Raw genomic sequence first — 17,209 nt, forward strand, 5'->3', positions numbered from 1 at the left:
CGCAATCTCTTCACAAGTGAAATGAGTAGAATTAAAATCAGTAAGCCAGAAAGGCTTCCAAGAGATGGTATAACAGACATAGATTTGAATACCTGGAAAAATGAACTTCTCAATTATCTTTCTCAAGATGACAACTTCGAGAAGTTCAGTGACGATGGTCCCTATTCAACCTGGGAAGCTTCTGAAACAAGTAAGCACAGAATTCTTAATGCTGTTCTGCCTGACACAGAACTTGATCTTGCAAAGAGAAGAAAACAGTTGAATAACTTCATTACCATCACTGCTGGATGCTGTTACAAAGATCATTACATGACTGTCATAGAACAATCTACCAGTTTTGAATGGATCTTTAATGAACTAAAGAACATATATCAAATAGTTCATGTAGGCAAAGACTTCTTGAACATAGTTGACATAAGATTTGATGCTTCAACTATGAGTGCTACATCTGTCTACAATGCCTACAGGTCAAAAATCATGGAGAACCTTAAGCCAAAAGGAACTAAAGTAAAGTGGAAAAATAACTTCATGATGCAATCACAGGAAGCACTAACTCCTACTTTTGAAGACCATATTCTACTCTCTGTTCTGCAACTGATTGATTCTAGACTTCCTCTCAAAGTTAGAGAAGTTTATGGACCTCGTATGGAAGACAACAAGTTTTTAATGGACTTTAAGCAAGACATTTTAACCAATGTTTCTAAAATGCTTGAAGATATGGAATCTGTTGAAACACAGCTGAGTTGGATGCAATTCAACAAAGCTAAAAATCCTTCCAGATTTGCAAAAACTAAACAAAACTATGGCCAAAACAAACAATCAGGAGGTAAATTTTGCAGACTATGTCATCTAACCCGCAAGTCAAGAAACCAAGTTACCAGTCATGAAATTGGAGACCTTGATTGTCCATCATTGTCATCTAAGGACAAAACTGCACTTGAGCAGAAGATTGGACGCCTAGCTCCTGTTGTCACTCCAAAAGATGATCTTGAAGAGTTGGCAATGCTTCATGGTTATGGCACTGAATCAGCTGAAGCTGATGAATATGAACCTACTCAGGAAAATGTCATTTTTAATTCCAAAATTTCTTACATAAACCCAGTACCGTCCCAAATATTAACTCTTTTTCAAGAAAATAAGATTGTGCATATAGATCTAGACTCAGGTTGCTGGGTATCATGTGCAAAACTAGAATTTGTTAAGAAAATGAAATGGAAGATTCTACCTAACTCACAATTAGCCAAGTTGGCTGATGATAAGACTATCCTCAAATCAGTTGGAGAGATCAATGAAACCTTCAGTAGAAACAACTGGAGAGTAAATTACAGAGCATTAGTTATAACTGAACTGCACACAGATGTTATTGGTGGTAATAACTTCTTCAAAGACAACAACATAGAACAGAGTATAGTAAACAAAACTATAACTGTACACAATAAATTTGTTGTACCTGAAACTAATAGAAATGTCAAGTTACCTTCCCAAATCAATAACATACTTGTCTCAGCTGTCATGCCACAAGTTTTATTGCAAAATCAGTCTGTATCTGTCAAAGTTCCACTTGAAGATGGTAAACAGATAATAGTTGAACCTAGAATAGAAAATTCTATGAAACACTGGCCTACCCCACAGCTATGTTTGGTTAAAAATGGCACAGTTGAAATCAACAACATGTCTAACAAACCAGAGCTTGATCTTTAAATCGTTTTTATGGTGATTTAAACCGGGGCGATTCAGAGGTGAACCGAAGGTGCGTTGGTGTTAAGCCACAGCGCGCCTATAAAACATGGATTTTTAAAAGATTTTCGGCGCGGTGTTGTTAAATCGCCTGTGCACTCACTAAAATATCGATCCGCGCCAGTACAACTTTATTACTTAAGCAGTGTCAGTAAGGTATTTTATATAAAATGCCGTGTCCGTATGGTATTTTATATAAAACATTAATATATAATCTATTTTAAAAATAACTATAAAAATGTTTTCACGATAGTTTTGCAATAAAATATTAAAGTAATTAAAAAAAAATATTTATTTATTAAATAAATCACCCCGATTTGGTTCGGCAATGGCACTCGGTGAGTGCCATTGCCGCGCCGGGCCCGCGCCACTGCCCGATTCAAATCGCCCATGCAAATTCGATTTAAAGATTGATATTAATAATTTGATGGTGCGCCAAATGAATCGCCCCGGTTTAAATCACCTATAAACGATTTAAAGATCGAGCTCTGTACACCTGAAAGGGAAGGAACATCAGCTGCAAATTATATCTACTAATGAACAATCAACATCCATCAAACCCTCTGAAGATTATGAGAGGTCACAAGATACACAAGGATTAAATCAATTTAAAGTTGAGGATCTTGAAATCAACTACAAAATCTTGAATAATGCTCAAAAATCTAAACTTCTGCATAATATTCAAAACTGCAAAGAAATCTTTAACAAGGATCTCACTGGTGGATATAACCAATCATCAGGCAAACATTATTGCAATCTTAATTGGGCTAATCAAGAGAAACCTATATCAAGAAAAGTGATTTGTCCTAACTACAATACAAATCTGAACTACTTACTTCAAGAAGTTTGTGATGAACTTACTAATGCTGGTGTACTAGGTGTTCCACAAGAAGATGGTGTGATTATTCAACATGTTAGTCCCTGTTTTCTACGAAAGAAACAGAAAGCAAAGGATAAATCTCCCAACCAGCTAAAACCATCAGATGTTCGTCTAGTAGTGAACACAACTGAACTGAGCAAATATTTAAAAACATACCCACAAAAGTCACTAAACCTAATGAAGTATATGCTGCATTATCCAAATGGAAGTATATTATAAAATCTGATTTGTATCAAGGTTTTTTTCAAAATAAACTTCACCATTCTGCCTACCCCTGGTGTGCAATACAAACTCCTTATGGAGGCATGCGTTATTTTAAAAGATCTATTCAAGGACTTGTTGGCCAAACTGAAGAACAGGATGAACTACTTTCAAAAATTCTTCATGAACATCTCAAAAATGGAAGATGCGTTAAAATTGCTGATGATATATTTGCAGGAGGAAATGATATTGATGAAGCTATTGATAACTGGAGTCTCATCATGGAAACACTTCATAAGAATAACATGAAAATTTCTCCAGAGAAAACTGTAATCTTTCCTAGTAAAGTAGACATACTTTCTTGGCAATGGAAAGAAGGTGGTTATCTGACTCCATCTCCTCACAGGAAACTTGCCTTAGAAAACATCAAATATGAAGATCTCAAAACAGTTAAGGACATAAGATCGTGGATTGGACTATACAAGACTTTTATTGATTGTACTCCCAACTTAACCATATACCTTGACAAGTTTGACCAGTTTGTTGGCTCTCGTGATAGTAAAGATGAGATTAAATGGACTGAAGATTACATCAAAGCTTTTAAACATGCTCAGGAACAAATCAGTAATATGAAAGATCTTTATCTGCCAAATAAACATGACCAACTTATAATCATGTGTGATGGTGCAAGAACACCGCCAGCTGTAGGTATGGTTTTACAAGCTAAAACCCCACAAGGAGATGTCAAGGTTGTCAAATACTACTCGGTCAAGCTAAAGCCACACATGGTGAAATGGTATCCATGCGAATTAGAAGCAGTTGCTCTAGGAGCATCAATAGAAGCATTTTATGAGTTTATCAAACAATCTGAAAAACCTGTCATAATCTGTCCTGATAGCAAACCAGTTGTTGATGCAGCCAGAAAAATTGAAAAAGGTAATTTTAGCTTGTCACCTAGAATTCAAACATTTCTGAATGGTCTGAGTAAAATCAACTATGAAATTCAACATATATCAGGAAAATCTGGACACAATGCTGCAGGGGACTTTCAATCTCGAAATGCATTTGTTTGTAAAACAGAACATTGCCAAATTTGTACATTCATACGTGAAACAGCTGAAACCATAATTGATGTTAAACTGAATAACATATCAACTTTAGCTAATGACAAATCCATGATGTCATTTCTCAACAGAAATGCATGGATAAACATTCAAGAAAAAGATGCTGCGTGTAAACAAGCAATCAAATGTTTACAAACAGGACAAGGACCTTCAAAGAAACCAGGCAAAATGTTCAACAATGTCAGAAAGTATGTATCTAAAGGTACAGTAGCAAAAGATGGTCTACTAATTGTTCATGGCAACATACCAATGACTACAAATAAAACAGAAAGAATTGTCATCCCATCTGAATTTGTAGAAACAATTGTAACACAAGTTCATCTTAAATTCCATCACCCTGCAAAATCTCAACTTGTGAACATAATTAACAGATATTTCTTTGCAACAGGTACTCTCTCTGTAATTGATAATCTTTATTTGAACTGTCAATTATGTCAAGCAGCCATGAAAATTCCTAAAGCTTTTCAAGAACACACAAATACTACTACAGCAGAACATCCAGGTACACATTTTGATATTGATGTTATGAAAAGAGCAAAACAAAAGATCATTGTTGCAAGAGACATGTTCTCATCATTTGTCACTGCAATTTTTATTGAGAAAGAAGACAAGGAATCATTGAGAAGTGCTCTTATCAACCTTATTCAACCAATCAGGAGCATGGAACAAGTCATTGTTAGAACTGACAATGCTACAGGATTCCAATCTTTAGCAACTAAAGATGATAAGCTCAAAAACCTTAATATCAAGATAGAACTGTCTGATCCCCACAATAAAAATGGTAATACCTGTGTTGACAAAGCTATATCAGAGTTAATAACGGAAATTACTAAATTGCAACCTTCTGAAGTTCCTATAGACCATAGTATTTTAGCCAAAGCAGTCATGAACCTGAATAGCAGAATAAGAAGAAAGGGAAACTTATCAGCTAGTGAAATACTTTTCTGCAGAGACCAAGTGAACAAAGACAACCTAAATATAGATGATAAGAAAATTTCACAGGATCAAATGTTAACTAGAGACAATGCAAATTACAAACACAACCAGTCTAAACCTTCAACTGATATCTTTCACAAAGGTGACCTTGTTCAAATGAAAGCAAATCCACAGAAACACAATGTTCGAGAAACATTCCTAGTTACTGAGTCTTCTGGAAATGATCTTAAAGCTCAAAAGTTAACAAATGTTTTTAGTTCTAAAAAATCTCAATTAAGAGCTAAGGAATATGTATTCAAACCAGGCAATATCTTCAGAGTTTTAAAGGAGAATCAAAAATCTTTGCTACAAGATGATGTCTACCAAAACAACACAAAAATCAGAAATTGCACTTCTTCTAATTGGTCACCAATACGTAGATCAACTGCAGATTCTTCAACAGACATATCTGAAACTGAATCTGAAGAAATAGAAGCAGAACAACCTTTAAGACTGTCCTCTGATGATGAATTTAACACAGGAACTGATGATCAAACCAATTCTCTTACTGAAGATGAACTGTCAAACTCTATATCTGAACAAAACATTGAACAACAGACTATGGAACAAGAAATTGATCATGATGATACCATCTCGAATGATGGAAATATTGAAGCAGATGAAGACACAGACACTCAGACTGGAACTATACAAAAAAAGAAAATAATTAGAAAGAAATTAAAAGAAACCTGGAGTTTAGAAAAACCTCAAAATCATAGACCCCCAAGAAAAGCAAGAACAGAATGCTTAAAAAAGCTTTCCAGTTTAAATAGTCCACTTGAAAAACTAAGAGATTCCTCTACAAACTCTTGTAATGAAGCAATTCTCTCTGCTGCCACTGAGCATACTCGTATAAGAATTGAAACTTCTGATTCTGAAATGGAAGAACCTATTGATAGCAGTGATTGGGACAAAAACGATTTGTCTGGTACCCCCTCTTATTTCAACAATGCTTATTGTGAACCTGTTTTTAACTTTCTTGAACTTGCTCCTACTGAAATTCTAGCTAAAATCAACCCAGGAAGAGTGTATGATTTATCAAATCTTCCAGTCCCACAACCATTTTTAAATACTGAACCACTAGCTTTGACTTCATACAATCAAAAACTTCAAGATGGAAGAGTTTATGATCTTTCACTATTACCCTCTCCACCAAGTTTAGAGATGAATAGACATTCCACACCTAGAAAATATACCAAAGCAACAGGAAAACTAACCAGACTCAGAAAAAGGCTTTTTAAACACTAGGAATATGCACAATCTTAAAAACAATATAAATAATGTGGGACACTCCCTCAAGAAGGGGTTTTATTAAAAAAATGGGGTACGTTAGATTACAACTTCCTTAAATGACATATCATTTTAGGAATCTGAATCAGACAACTGATGTCCCTACCCAGATTCTATTCTTCCTACCTGGATCTGTTTGTAGTGTTCTTCTTGTGAATATCCCCGGGGTGTCCTAATTATATATCATGATTGATTCCTTAATATGCATATGTGTTTACCTTATTGTGATAGTGAAAATAATAAATAATAATATTCTGAATCTCTCATGATCATGTTGATTAAGAACTCCCGGAAGATAACCTTAAGAAGAGGGATACTGCTTTCAGATAAGCATGACATAAGCGGGTTTAGATGTCTTCTTCATCCTACCTATATCATATGCGTAATATTGTCCCGGATCAGCTCGGTGTTATTGAAAAGTTATTTAAGTCTAATCAGTAGAGATCTTACGAGATCTGACTGATAAATGCTAAGAACTTCTGTATTGACTGTATATAGTAGAGACCTTGCGAGGTCTGACTATCTAACATCAAGAACAGAATACCCTTAGCCAACTAATACATAGGAATCTTCACAAGCTCATTTAGGTGAGTCATTTCTACTGTATAACGCATGTTCCCCAATCATAACAGAAACATTATTTTCAGTAGGGTTGGCAATCCGTATCTGAATCTGGGATCAGGAATCCGCCCAATTTTGGAATCCGATTTCGGAATCCGTTTTTTAGTAGGGGATTTGGATTCTTAATTGGTAGGTTAAAATTAGCGTCTTGAGTTTTTACTATTAATTCCCCCTTTTTGAAGGCAAAGATTATCATAATTACATATAAAATCTTTTCTCGTATTCATTCAAATCCGGTGGATAGGAACCGGTTCTCATCCATACGAATAACCATGTCTAGCATCGTATTATATCCAGCTTTCTACGAATATAGAAATGTACAATCATAAGATTAAAACCAGTTTTTTTAGCCGGTGCCTCCGGCACCTCGGGGCTAAAAAAACTAGTTTTAATCTTAATTATAAAATTAATACCAGTTTTTTAAGCCCGTGCTTAGCCCCTAGCTGGTTTTTATCTTATTTTTTTTTTAATTTTAATAACGTGATACATATTTCACGAAATTTCATTTCAATATATGCGGAAAGCTCTCTATAATACGATGCGATTCCAAATGTATAGATAAATGTCAAACTTTCAACTAAAATATATTTAAAGTTTAAAATTTTTAGACCAACTTTTTAATGGCAAAAAATAGGCAGAGCCTTACAACGCTTTGTCTTTTGTCATGCTGCTGGTTAATCGTATATATGCAAAAAAAATGTTGTAAAAAACCTTACCTAACGGGTACTTTGGGCTTTCCAGTGGGTTTTTTCCTGGCCCATCGACAGCAGAAAATCTAAACAAGTCTTTAAAAGAACTTGACGATGGGAGGAATAACTTTCTCTATCAATACTCAATCTATCACCCCCCGCCCCCACCATACTAAAAAAATCAACGAATAGCCCGTATATTATCCAGCTACGCTAGTATACATACACATTTGCTTTAGTTAATCATTTTATATAAAACTAGCGGCTATGCCCCTAGAGGCCTAACGGTAGATGCAGCGGTTAGCGAGATCCTTCGATACAAACAGACACACATTGATATACACAAACATCCTTTTACTTTATTATGATTTTAAATAAAAGTAATAATGAAATTGATAAACAAATAAAACATTTACCCAGTCAAACGCCGATTCAATTTTGTTGAGGGTATCGCTGCAGCTATCAGACAGGGCATGGCATATGGTGGAACAACAAGGACAAACAGCTTCAAAGGTGTGGAGACAGCAAGCCAGACAATGATGACAACACCTGTGTATTTATGTAGTATTAGCGGCCAGGCTCCTTCAGGCCTCTTGGGGGCCCTTAAGGGAGGGCAATTTATTCTGAGGGCGGTTTTTATTGGGAGGATGGTGGACCCTTTCCTAAATTAGTTATAAGCATGCCCAGAACCTATCAGAAAACACATTGTAAAGGAGAACCGTACCGATCCAGCGTTTAGTACAAACAACACATGCATGCAGATCCTGTTACTTTATTTATTACTAGCGGCTTCGCCCCTAGCCTCTAGGGGCTTTGCCCCAAGAGATGGTAAAAAAAGTGTAAGGTGAAATTTATAAAAAAAAATATTCCACAAAGGAAATCTTCTACAAAGGACCAAGGATATTTCTTACAAAAAAAAAGAAAATAGCTTAAAACCACCACAGGACCAATAGGTATATACCCTGAAGAGTAGAATCCAATCGGTTCAGTAGTTACAGAGATCATAAGGGACAGACAGACAGACGGACAGACATCAAGCTACTTTGTATTATAGATAAAGATTTTGTGCGCAACATTAGTGCATTATGTAGTGTCATTTAACTTTTATCCCGTGTGGCTACGAATTAGATTTGTTTCCGTTGGATTGAAACCAGTTCTAACGAATCTGCGGGCAAAAGTCTGAAGGGTTTCGTTAACCACTAAAACGATTAAGGTTCTCCATTACAGGGTAGTTTTTCATAAGTCCTGGGAAGATCTATAACTATTTTTGGGGAGGGTAAAACTTCCCTCCCAAGAGGAATCACCCTTAAAAATCATTATTGTCGATATTTTCTCAAAACAAAATTTTTTAACCTGAGACATTTTGCAAGAGTTGCTGAAGATTTTTTTATGCAAGTCAAAAACTTTGCCACAACGAAAAGCCCAATTAAGGTTCCAAATACGCCAGCAACAACGTACCTTAAAAGAATTTATACATTTAAAGTACAATAAAGCCAATCTGGCTCGCATGTTAAGTTTTAAAAGCTACAAATTTTAAATTCTAACTTCTAATTTCGTCGAAAATTCAATAACACTGAAAATGCTTAAGGTTCTTTTTTCAGATAAATACAGTCAACAATAAAGATAAGCGAAATTTCCATTTAGCAACAGATACTTATTAAGTAAGATCGAAACGTTAATCTGTCGCTCGACTCGTTAAAGTATGAGAAAAATCTAAAGAAAATTACCTAAGAGTAATTAGGAGGGGTCAAGTGCTATCCTAAAGTCTAAGTGACATGAAATAAACAACAATCCAACGGAATTGGGCAGCACTTAATATTAGTTAAAGATCATTTAAATTTAACTGGCATATTACCAAGTCATGTTAAATCCACGTTATTCAAATATTTAATATTATCGGCTACGCCCCTAGAGCCCTTTAGTGACACTTTGAATGTTTGTTTTTTATTTCAAATATCTATTTTGAGGAAAAACTTGTCTATGTTGCGTTCAAGTCATTACGCAAAAGCGCGACTATAAATTTTCTTTTTCAATTTTTTTGTGATTTCAATCGGGAGGGTGGTGATACCTTCTCCTAAAAATAGTTATAAACCGTCCTGGGACCTATGAGAAGCTACCCAGTTAAGGAGAACCAGATCGGTTCAGCGGTTAGCGAGATCCTTCGGAACAAACATAGACATCATCTTACTTTATTATAAGGATTAATCAGTAAAGTCTACGACTAACTAGACAATAATAAGCATATTTCCAAACTAATATTTAGGGGGCAGGTTTATATCATTCTAGGGCGTTATTTCCATCCATGAGCTGTGAATAATATGAACATGAACAAGAAAAAAACACTTACATAACTATTTTGATAATTTTGCCAAACTTGTTGATCTCATCGTGAATTTTCTCCATAATTTCTTGTTTATATTTCTCTACAAAATCTTTCGCTTTCTCTTTCATTCCTTCAATCTGCCTTCGTTTTCTTGTATCGCGTAGAATAGTGTGTCGGTTATCATTCATATTCCATGATATTCCAGTTATGCCTTCCGACGTTCTAGATTGACCCAGAAGAAAATTGTCCTTAGCTTGGCCAACTGAAGAATATGATTCCACATAACTTTCTTTTTCTGAGAAATTACCAGCTTTGTTGTTCTTTGTAGCTTAACAAAGAAAATATTATATAAATTAGACGAACATGCCTTAGTTATAAAGAAGCTGCTCTACTAAATGGTGAATTTAGTTAAATCCATTTTGTGTTAAATCTCATAAAAACCGAAGTTCTGCGAACCGTAAGATTAACGTTTATGCAACTTATTCGCCAATCAAATTGAAAAATTCGAGTCTTCTTTAATATGTTTAAAAAATTGCCCTTGTATTTGCAATTTTCTCATAGAGTTTTAGGTTCGAATCGCAATTTTTTTAGTACCGAAAATTTGTTATTTATCGGTTATTGATTTTACAATAACAAAATATATATAAAATTTAAGGCTCCAATTGTCCGGATTAAACCCCTTCCTTCCCACTACATTAAGTGTAAATCACTTTTAACAAGTATGTCAAACTTAAAAATTGGATAAATCAGAGATAACGAGCATACTTCGCTTATGACCTCGTTCATGAATCTTCGCGGTTAATGATTTAATCTGGTTGGATTGTAAATTCGACGATTTTTTTTCTTAACATAAGTTACCTTCAGCACCTGCAGAGCAGATTATTACAGCAAAATAAAACCATTTGCTTTTCATTTTTCTTAAAAATATATAATTCATGTATTGATTCAAAATCAGAGAATTTTTTTATAATAACAAAAATAATTCATTTCCATAAGATATTACAATAATTTTGAATTTTCGAACAAAAAATTGAAATATTAAGTCCGTTGGTGATTATTTTTTTATCAATATTATATACCTATACATTTACAACTAAAATTTTAATAAATATTGTTAAATAAACGAAGGAAAATTAGATATTTCAAAAATTAATTTGTCAAATTAGCAACCAAATTGGAACTGTTTTCAAAGGTACATTTTAATAGATGGAATCTTCAATTGAGCCAATTGATGAATCCAGAAATTCAACTATATCCATCACATTTTCTGATGTTTTCTTACTTAAAGTATCATCTATTTGCTGGGGAAGCAGTTGAACACCAGCATCCAGTGCTAGGTCTAGAGCTAGGTCATCGTAGTAAAAGTCTGTGAGCGGAAGGATTTCCTCAGCAGTTCTTGAATGACTTGGTTGTGCTTGCTGGAGTGCTGAATCGATTGAACCGTTCACCTGTCCTATGTCCTGGACAAAACTTTTAATTTAATGGTCTTAAAGCACTGATAGTAATTGTTCGTATCGTAATATAGACAGCTTTCCGCGGACATTAAAATGAAAAATTATATGATCAAAACTAGTTTTGTTAGCCTTGAGACGCCGAATGTATTTTAATGGTCGTGAAAAATTAAGTTGCCTAAGAAGGGAAAAAAATGAAAAAATAGTTTTCAGTGCTCTTTATTTTACATTCTCCCCCCCCCCCCCTCCCTCCAACCTTTGGCAGGGATCACTTGAAGATTTTACAGCCCACATGGAAGGGGGTTGATTTCTCAACCAAATTAGTTGTAAACCTTTCCCGTCCTTTAAAAAGATTTACAGTAAAGGAGAACCATATCGTTTCAGTGGTCTTTGCTACAAACTCACACACACATACATCCTGTAACTTTTATATAAGGATATTTTGTTGTTAAATTATAAATAGTTATTTCTCGCATCGTATTATAAACGGCTTTCCGCGGATATAAAAAGTACATTTATGAGATTAAAACTAGACTGGTTTTAATCTTATGATTGTACATTTCTATATTCGTAGAAAGCTGGATATAATACGATGCTAGACATAGTTTTTTCGTATGGATGAGAACCGGTTACTGTCCACCGGATTCGAATGAATACGAGAAAGTTTGTTCCTGATTGACAAAACATCTTTGGTTGTTGTTGTAATCTATACGTTGCATCCCATCAAGTAGGCTGTTACCCTCAATTGGCTGTATGGAAAATTGTACAGGAATGCTAAAACTTTCTTTATCCAAGTTCTTTCTGGCTTTTTCCATGGAGGGATCATTGTAAAAACTCTCATTTGTTTGGTTAGAATCTAAATAAATATTAATCCTTTTTCATTTTTGGTGAGGTTTGGTGATTATCATGCGGAGTATACTGACCATCATAACCCATGGAAAAGGGAATGGGATAATGACGAACAATTCTAAAGGAAAATTTCCCCACAACCCCCTTCTCTTTTTCTCCCCCCCGCCCCCTTTTTACCCACTCCCCTTCAGTTATGTCAAAAAAAAAGTTTTACTCCAACAAAATATTAAATTTTGCGGCATTTTCAATTGGAATTAATTGGCTGAATAGCAGCCCCTGAATATAAACAAACAGATGTAGCTAAGAAAACTCATAATACTGATATTCGGATTAATGAACAGACCCCAAATTACAAAGTAACTGCGCTATCAAAATTAACCTTTATCGATGAGAAAATCTGCATTCTGCAGGTGATGAACATCAACCGTAGTTTCAAAAACTTCATAACCAGAACTAAAAAATGTTAAACAAACGTTTTTTTTATGTTATTCCAGAAAATTATTAATTTAACAATCATCATTTAAACATTTCTTTTAAATGTGAGTTGTTTTAAATCAAACACACATATCAATTTAAAAGCAGCTACGCTGATAGAGGCCTCTAAAGACACTTGAGGGAGAGGGGGAAGTCGACCCTTCAAATAATTAATTTTAGTTTTAAGGGTTTGTTTGGGGTTATTATTTTTGAAAGGGTAGCGGCTCACTCCTCCAAAAAAAGGCATAAAACTTACCAGATCCTTACTTTAGTAAAAGGATTGTATGTTTTATTTTTCAAGCACTTTTAACAGTTATGAATCTATCCCAACCATAACATTTATAAATTTTTCAAGCATCAAACTACCTGTTGCTGCAATAAGAGTCAACAATAACACCATTATCAACCATTATATCATCAAAACTGTGGACTGGTGGCAACATTATTTCATTAAGAAAATCTCCAGACTCTTGAACCTAAGGAGTAAATCATTTCGGGACACACACAGAAAAAAAAGAATTTTATTATTTTGCAAAAATATTCTTCTGTTACCATATCCCTGACAGAATTATTTAATGAAATATGTGTATTATTAAGACACTCTTCTAGTGGTATTCAAGAATCCTGTGGGCGGAGGGAGACTGTATGTCAGTCAGTGAGGGAAGTGTGTACTTATAAAGAAGTTACACATCTAAAAATACTTTATTTCAGATTTAGTAGGCCTTTTGGCCAGCGTTGCGGAGTCGTTTGATTTTGGTGCGGCTCTGGCTCCGCGGAGCCGCAAGTGAAAACGACGGCTCCGACCTAAAATCAAGAAAAACTCAACATATTTTTTTTGCCAAGTCTATATTTGACTTTTGAAGGTTTTAAAAGTTCAATTTTTTGATAAAAATGGACTTGAAAACCTTAAAAGGAGGGTTTTTACACGACACAACAGAGTAACATCTGTAAATCTCTGTTTTTAGCTAACCCGGAGCCGGAGCCGTTTTTACAAAAATTACGGCTTAAGCTCCGGCAAAATATGGCGGCTCCACGGCTTCCACAACGCTGCTTTTGGCTATAATTTATACCAGGTTAGAAACGAAAATACAAACAAAAAACACATTAAAGAAAAAGAAGAAATATACCAATTGAGAAGTTGGATGAACATTCTGATCCAATATACTCTCCAGGGCGCGTCTCTGCTCTTCTCTCTCCTCCCTCTCCTGTCTCTCATGTTCTCCTTCAAAGAAATTTCTAACTCTCCTTTTCTTGACAGCCTTCTTCTTTACGGTCATTTGCTCCTGGCCCTTTCTAATTATCTGATAGGGGTTATTGCCGAAGGTAGCGCGTTTGTCCATCCACTCTTGCATGCGTTGGTAGTAGGCTTTGACCCGACGTTTAATATCCGACCAAGGCTTAGTGGGTTGGGCCAGTAAGGCTGACAGTCTAGATTGGGATACACCAAGTACAACTTTGGCAAAAATGCTCCAACGGATCTGGTTAAAGTAGAGATAATGCCGCACTTGTTTACACAATTGATCCTAAATAATAATAGTTATTTATCGCATCTTATTATAGATAGCTTTCCATGGACATTAAATGAAAAATAATTTCAATATTTATGAAAATTGTCTGTAATACGAAGCTATAAATGATTATTCAGTATGGCTGAGAACAGGTTCTTATTTATCGAATAATAATCGGTTTCTAAGCTATACTGGAATATATTATATTCCATCCCACGACATTTTAAGGACTTACGTAATGGGAAATAAATTATATCCCTATCTCAGGGGTGTATATTCTGCACAAGATTTATTTTTTCCCCTGCTACAAAAGTTTTTATTTTTTTCCCCCCTAGTTTTTTCTCACCAACAAGGGCCGGGGGGGAAATGGAAAAATATTTAAAGAATTCTATATTTTATTTATTTTATCCCTCCTACCACACATTTTTTTCACCAAGTAGGGGGGGGGGGGGGAATGGAAAAAATGTTCTAAGTTTTCTTAATTTTTACATTTTTCCCCCTCTCCAACCAGGGGATCCCATGTAGAATATACACCTCTGCCCTATCTTCAAATGCGGGTCTTTGAATCTTTTGATTTCAATTTTTGAAAAACATAAAGATTGAAAAAAAGATCCCACGACTGAAGTTAAAAATTCAGATATGATTTGCCATTAATTGTTAGAACTAGGGTTGGCAATCCGCCCAATGTTTGGGTCGGATTCGGATTTTTGAAAAATTCCGCCCCAAAAATTAATCCATGGATTGCGTATTCTTGTTTTTTCTCTGCGGTTTACTGATTTTCGGATTGTGGATTCTAGCAATATTTTTAAAGGTCTTTTCAAGGGTGTATATTCTGCAAAATTGATTCTGCTAAAGGGAGGGGGAATAAAAAATTATTTGGTTGGGGGAAAAATGTAAAAATTGAGAGAGAAATCCGCTTTATTCAGCATTGGATTTTTCTAAGAATCCGAATCCGGCTCAAAAATTGGGCGGATTTACAACCCTACTAGATTGGTTAAGCTAAATAACAAAATTTAAAAACTGTAAACATTTTCCAAAGTTAGAGTTAGATTGTATTAGGGTATTAGATTTTAGGGGACCATATTTTTAGATGTCCTAAAGGCCATAAAATTGACAAGAAAGCATTGAAATTTTTTAATTGGTGGAATAAGTTAAAACTATATGTATTTTTTATTACGAAAAAGCATAATAGAACATAAGTATACAAAAAACTAAATTTAAGTGGGGAACGACAACATCCAAGCGAAGCACTGAAACGGTAGGACAAACGGACATTGACACCAATGTATAGTGTCTAAACTGAATTATCAGAATTTAAAAGTATAAGAGTCGAAGCAAAATTGTAAGTAAATTTGTAGAAACAGGATAATGTTTATGGACGTACTTACATTTTTAAGACTTGATTAGAGAGTTGCTTCACTTAAATATTGTTCTTTGTTGTCCCAGGAATCAATAAACCAAAGATCAGATAAAACGGATAATTAGATCAAATAAGAATGTACTTTTTAAAAAGTAGAAAAATCAACATTTAAAAAGAACGTACGGACATTCTGGTAACGATTATAGAGTAGCTACGCTTTCTAAATCGTCCTGGACGTGGCGCTCGTCTGCGAGGAGGACGAGCAGCTGCTGGCGCACAAAGTGATCCTGTCCGCCTGCAGCGGAACCCCCACCAAAACCCACTCTTGTACCTGAAGGGCGTCAAGTACGCTGATCTCCAATCAGTGCTTAATTTTATGTACCACGGCGAGGTGAACGTGGCCCAGGACGAGCTTAACTCATTTCTCGCCGTCGCCGAGGAGTTGAAGGTCAAAGGTCTCACCCAGAATAAGGGGGGGGGGGGAAAGTTCTGACACATTTGCGTAAACCTGGTGTATAGGCTTTATCTTTGGACTGAGAGGATAGGTTATTAGGGATAAAATCATTCTTATATGATGAATTTCCCCCAGATTTAAGATTTTTTGGATAGGCCTCCATGTTCCGGAGCTCCAGGCCTCCAGGTGGTCTTTGTACAGTTAAAAATTAAAAATAAGATTTTTTTTTGAAGAGTTAGAGGTTAACTTATAAAACAAAATGTGCTTCTTTTTGATTGTTATTCACATATTTGAGGAAAAAAAATACATATTTTGTCTCATAAGCTGACATCTAACTCTAATGTCATTTTTTTTCATTTTTACCTGTAGAGAGACCACCTGGAGGCCTGGAGCTCCGGAACCTGGAGGCTTATCCAAAAAATCTCAAATCTGGGGGAAATTGATCATATAAGAATGATTTTATCCCTAATAACCTATCCTCTCAGTCCAAAGATAAAGCCTATTCACCAGGTTTACGCAAATGTGTCAGAACTTCCCCCCCCCCCTTAATCCAGCTCAAACACAAAATCCTCACCCCCACCATCATCTGCCAAATCATCCCGCTCCGTGGACCGGGACTCGTCAGTTGTTGTTGCGGCGGCGGTGGGGCAGCTACCACGGGAGGTGCGGACTAGTCAGCGGCCCCGCCCTCGAAACGGTCGCGCCCCTCCCGTGGTAGCTGTCCCACAGCCGCCGCAAGAGGAGGACGATGACGACATTCAGGAGGTGGTTCCAGTCAAGTCGGAGCCGCGTGATGGCAACAGCTCTGTGATAGCCGCTGGTGGTGCCGCCGGTCCCGCTTCTAGCGGCAGCGGCTCGGTCGCTGGTGATGTACCCAACTACTAAAGGAAACACCATGCAAAATTTGAAATCAATAGGACAATTCTAACATGCCTAAATTAACGAAAAAAGCTATCCGTTACGAACAGACCGACCCTAATTATAGAAAAGCTTCGCTTTTAAAAATGTTTACCAAATCGATGGGAATGTCAGGATTGTAATACACAGGGTCAAACTCAATTTCCTTCGCACAATTATTGTCTTCTTTGCAATTTTCACTCATTTTTCAGTCTAACTGTTACAATAATCGATACATAGTTATACTTGGATGTTTCACCAAAATTTCATGTACTCTGATTGAAGTGATGCTCACAGCTGGCTAAAATAACCAAGAAACGGGTATAACCAACAATCGTATTAAATATGAAATAATATTTGGGGAACTAGGAAGGTA

At 35.7% G+C, this 17,209-nt stretch overlaps 1 protein-coding gene across 4 annotated transcripts in view; it reads right to left on the reverse strand.

Annotated features, from left to right (window-relative positions):
- Window positions 1–17,097, reverse strand: part of LOC145306562 (uncharacterized) — a 21,752-nt gene extending 4,655 nt beyond the window's left edge. The window contains exons 1-7 of one of the 4 annotated variants that reach the window (XM_080148750.1): window positions 16,949–17,097; window positions 13,742–14,137; window positions 12,981–13,090; window positions 12,520–12,593; window positions 11,967–12,147; window positions 10,699–11,304; window positions 10,032–10,168 (exon numbers count right to left, since the gene is read on the reverse strand). In XM_080148750.1, the coding sequence (XP_080004876.1) occupies window positions 11,040–11,304; window positions 11,967–12,147; window positions 12,520–12,593; window positions 12,981–13,090; window positions 13,742–14,137; window positions 16,949–17,038 (1,116 nt within the window). In that variant the 5' untranslated portion in view covers window positions 17,039–17,097 and the 3' untranslated portion in view covers window positions 10,032–10,168; window positions 10,699–11,039. Of the gene's footprint in view, window positions 1–7,544; window positions 7,604–7,933; window positions 8,067–8,870; window positions 8,976–9,864; window positions 10,169–10,698; window positions 11,305–11,966; window positions 12,148–12,519; window positions 12,594–12,980; window positions 13,091–13,741; window positions 14,138–16,948 lie in introns of those variants that run through there. The other 3 variants (XM_080148748.1, XM_080148747.1, XM_080148749.1) reach the window with 3 other exon arrangements.
- Window positions 17,098–17,209: the final 112 nt, after the last annotated feature.

This window comes from Acartia tonsa, chromosome 14, assembly GCF_053477335.1.
Source record: "Acartia tonsa isolate MP-2025a chromosome 14, ASM5347733v1, whole genome shotgun sequence".
In the NCBI taxonomy this organism is placed as follows: Eukaryota; Metazoa; Arthropoda; class Copepoda; order Calanoida; family Acartiidae; genus Acartia; species Acartia tonsa.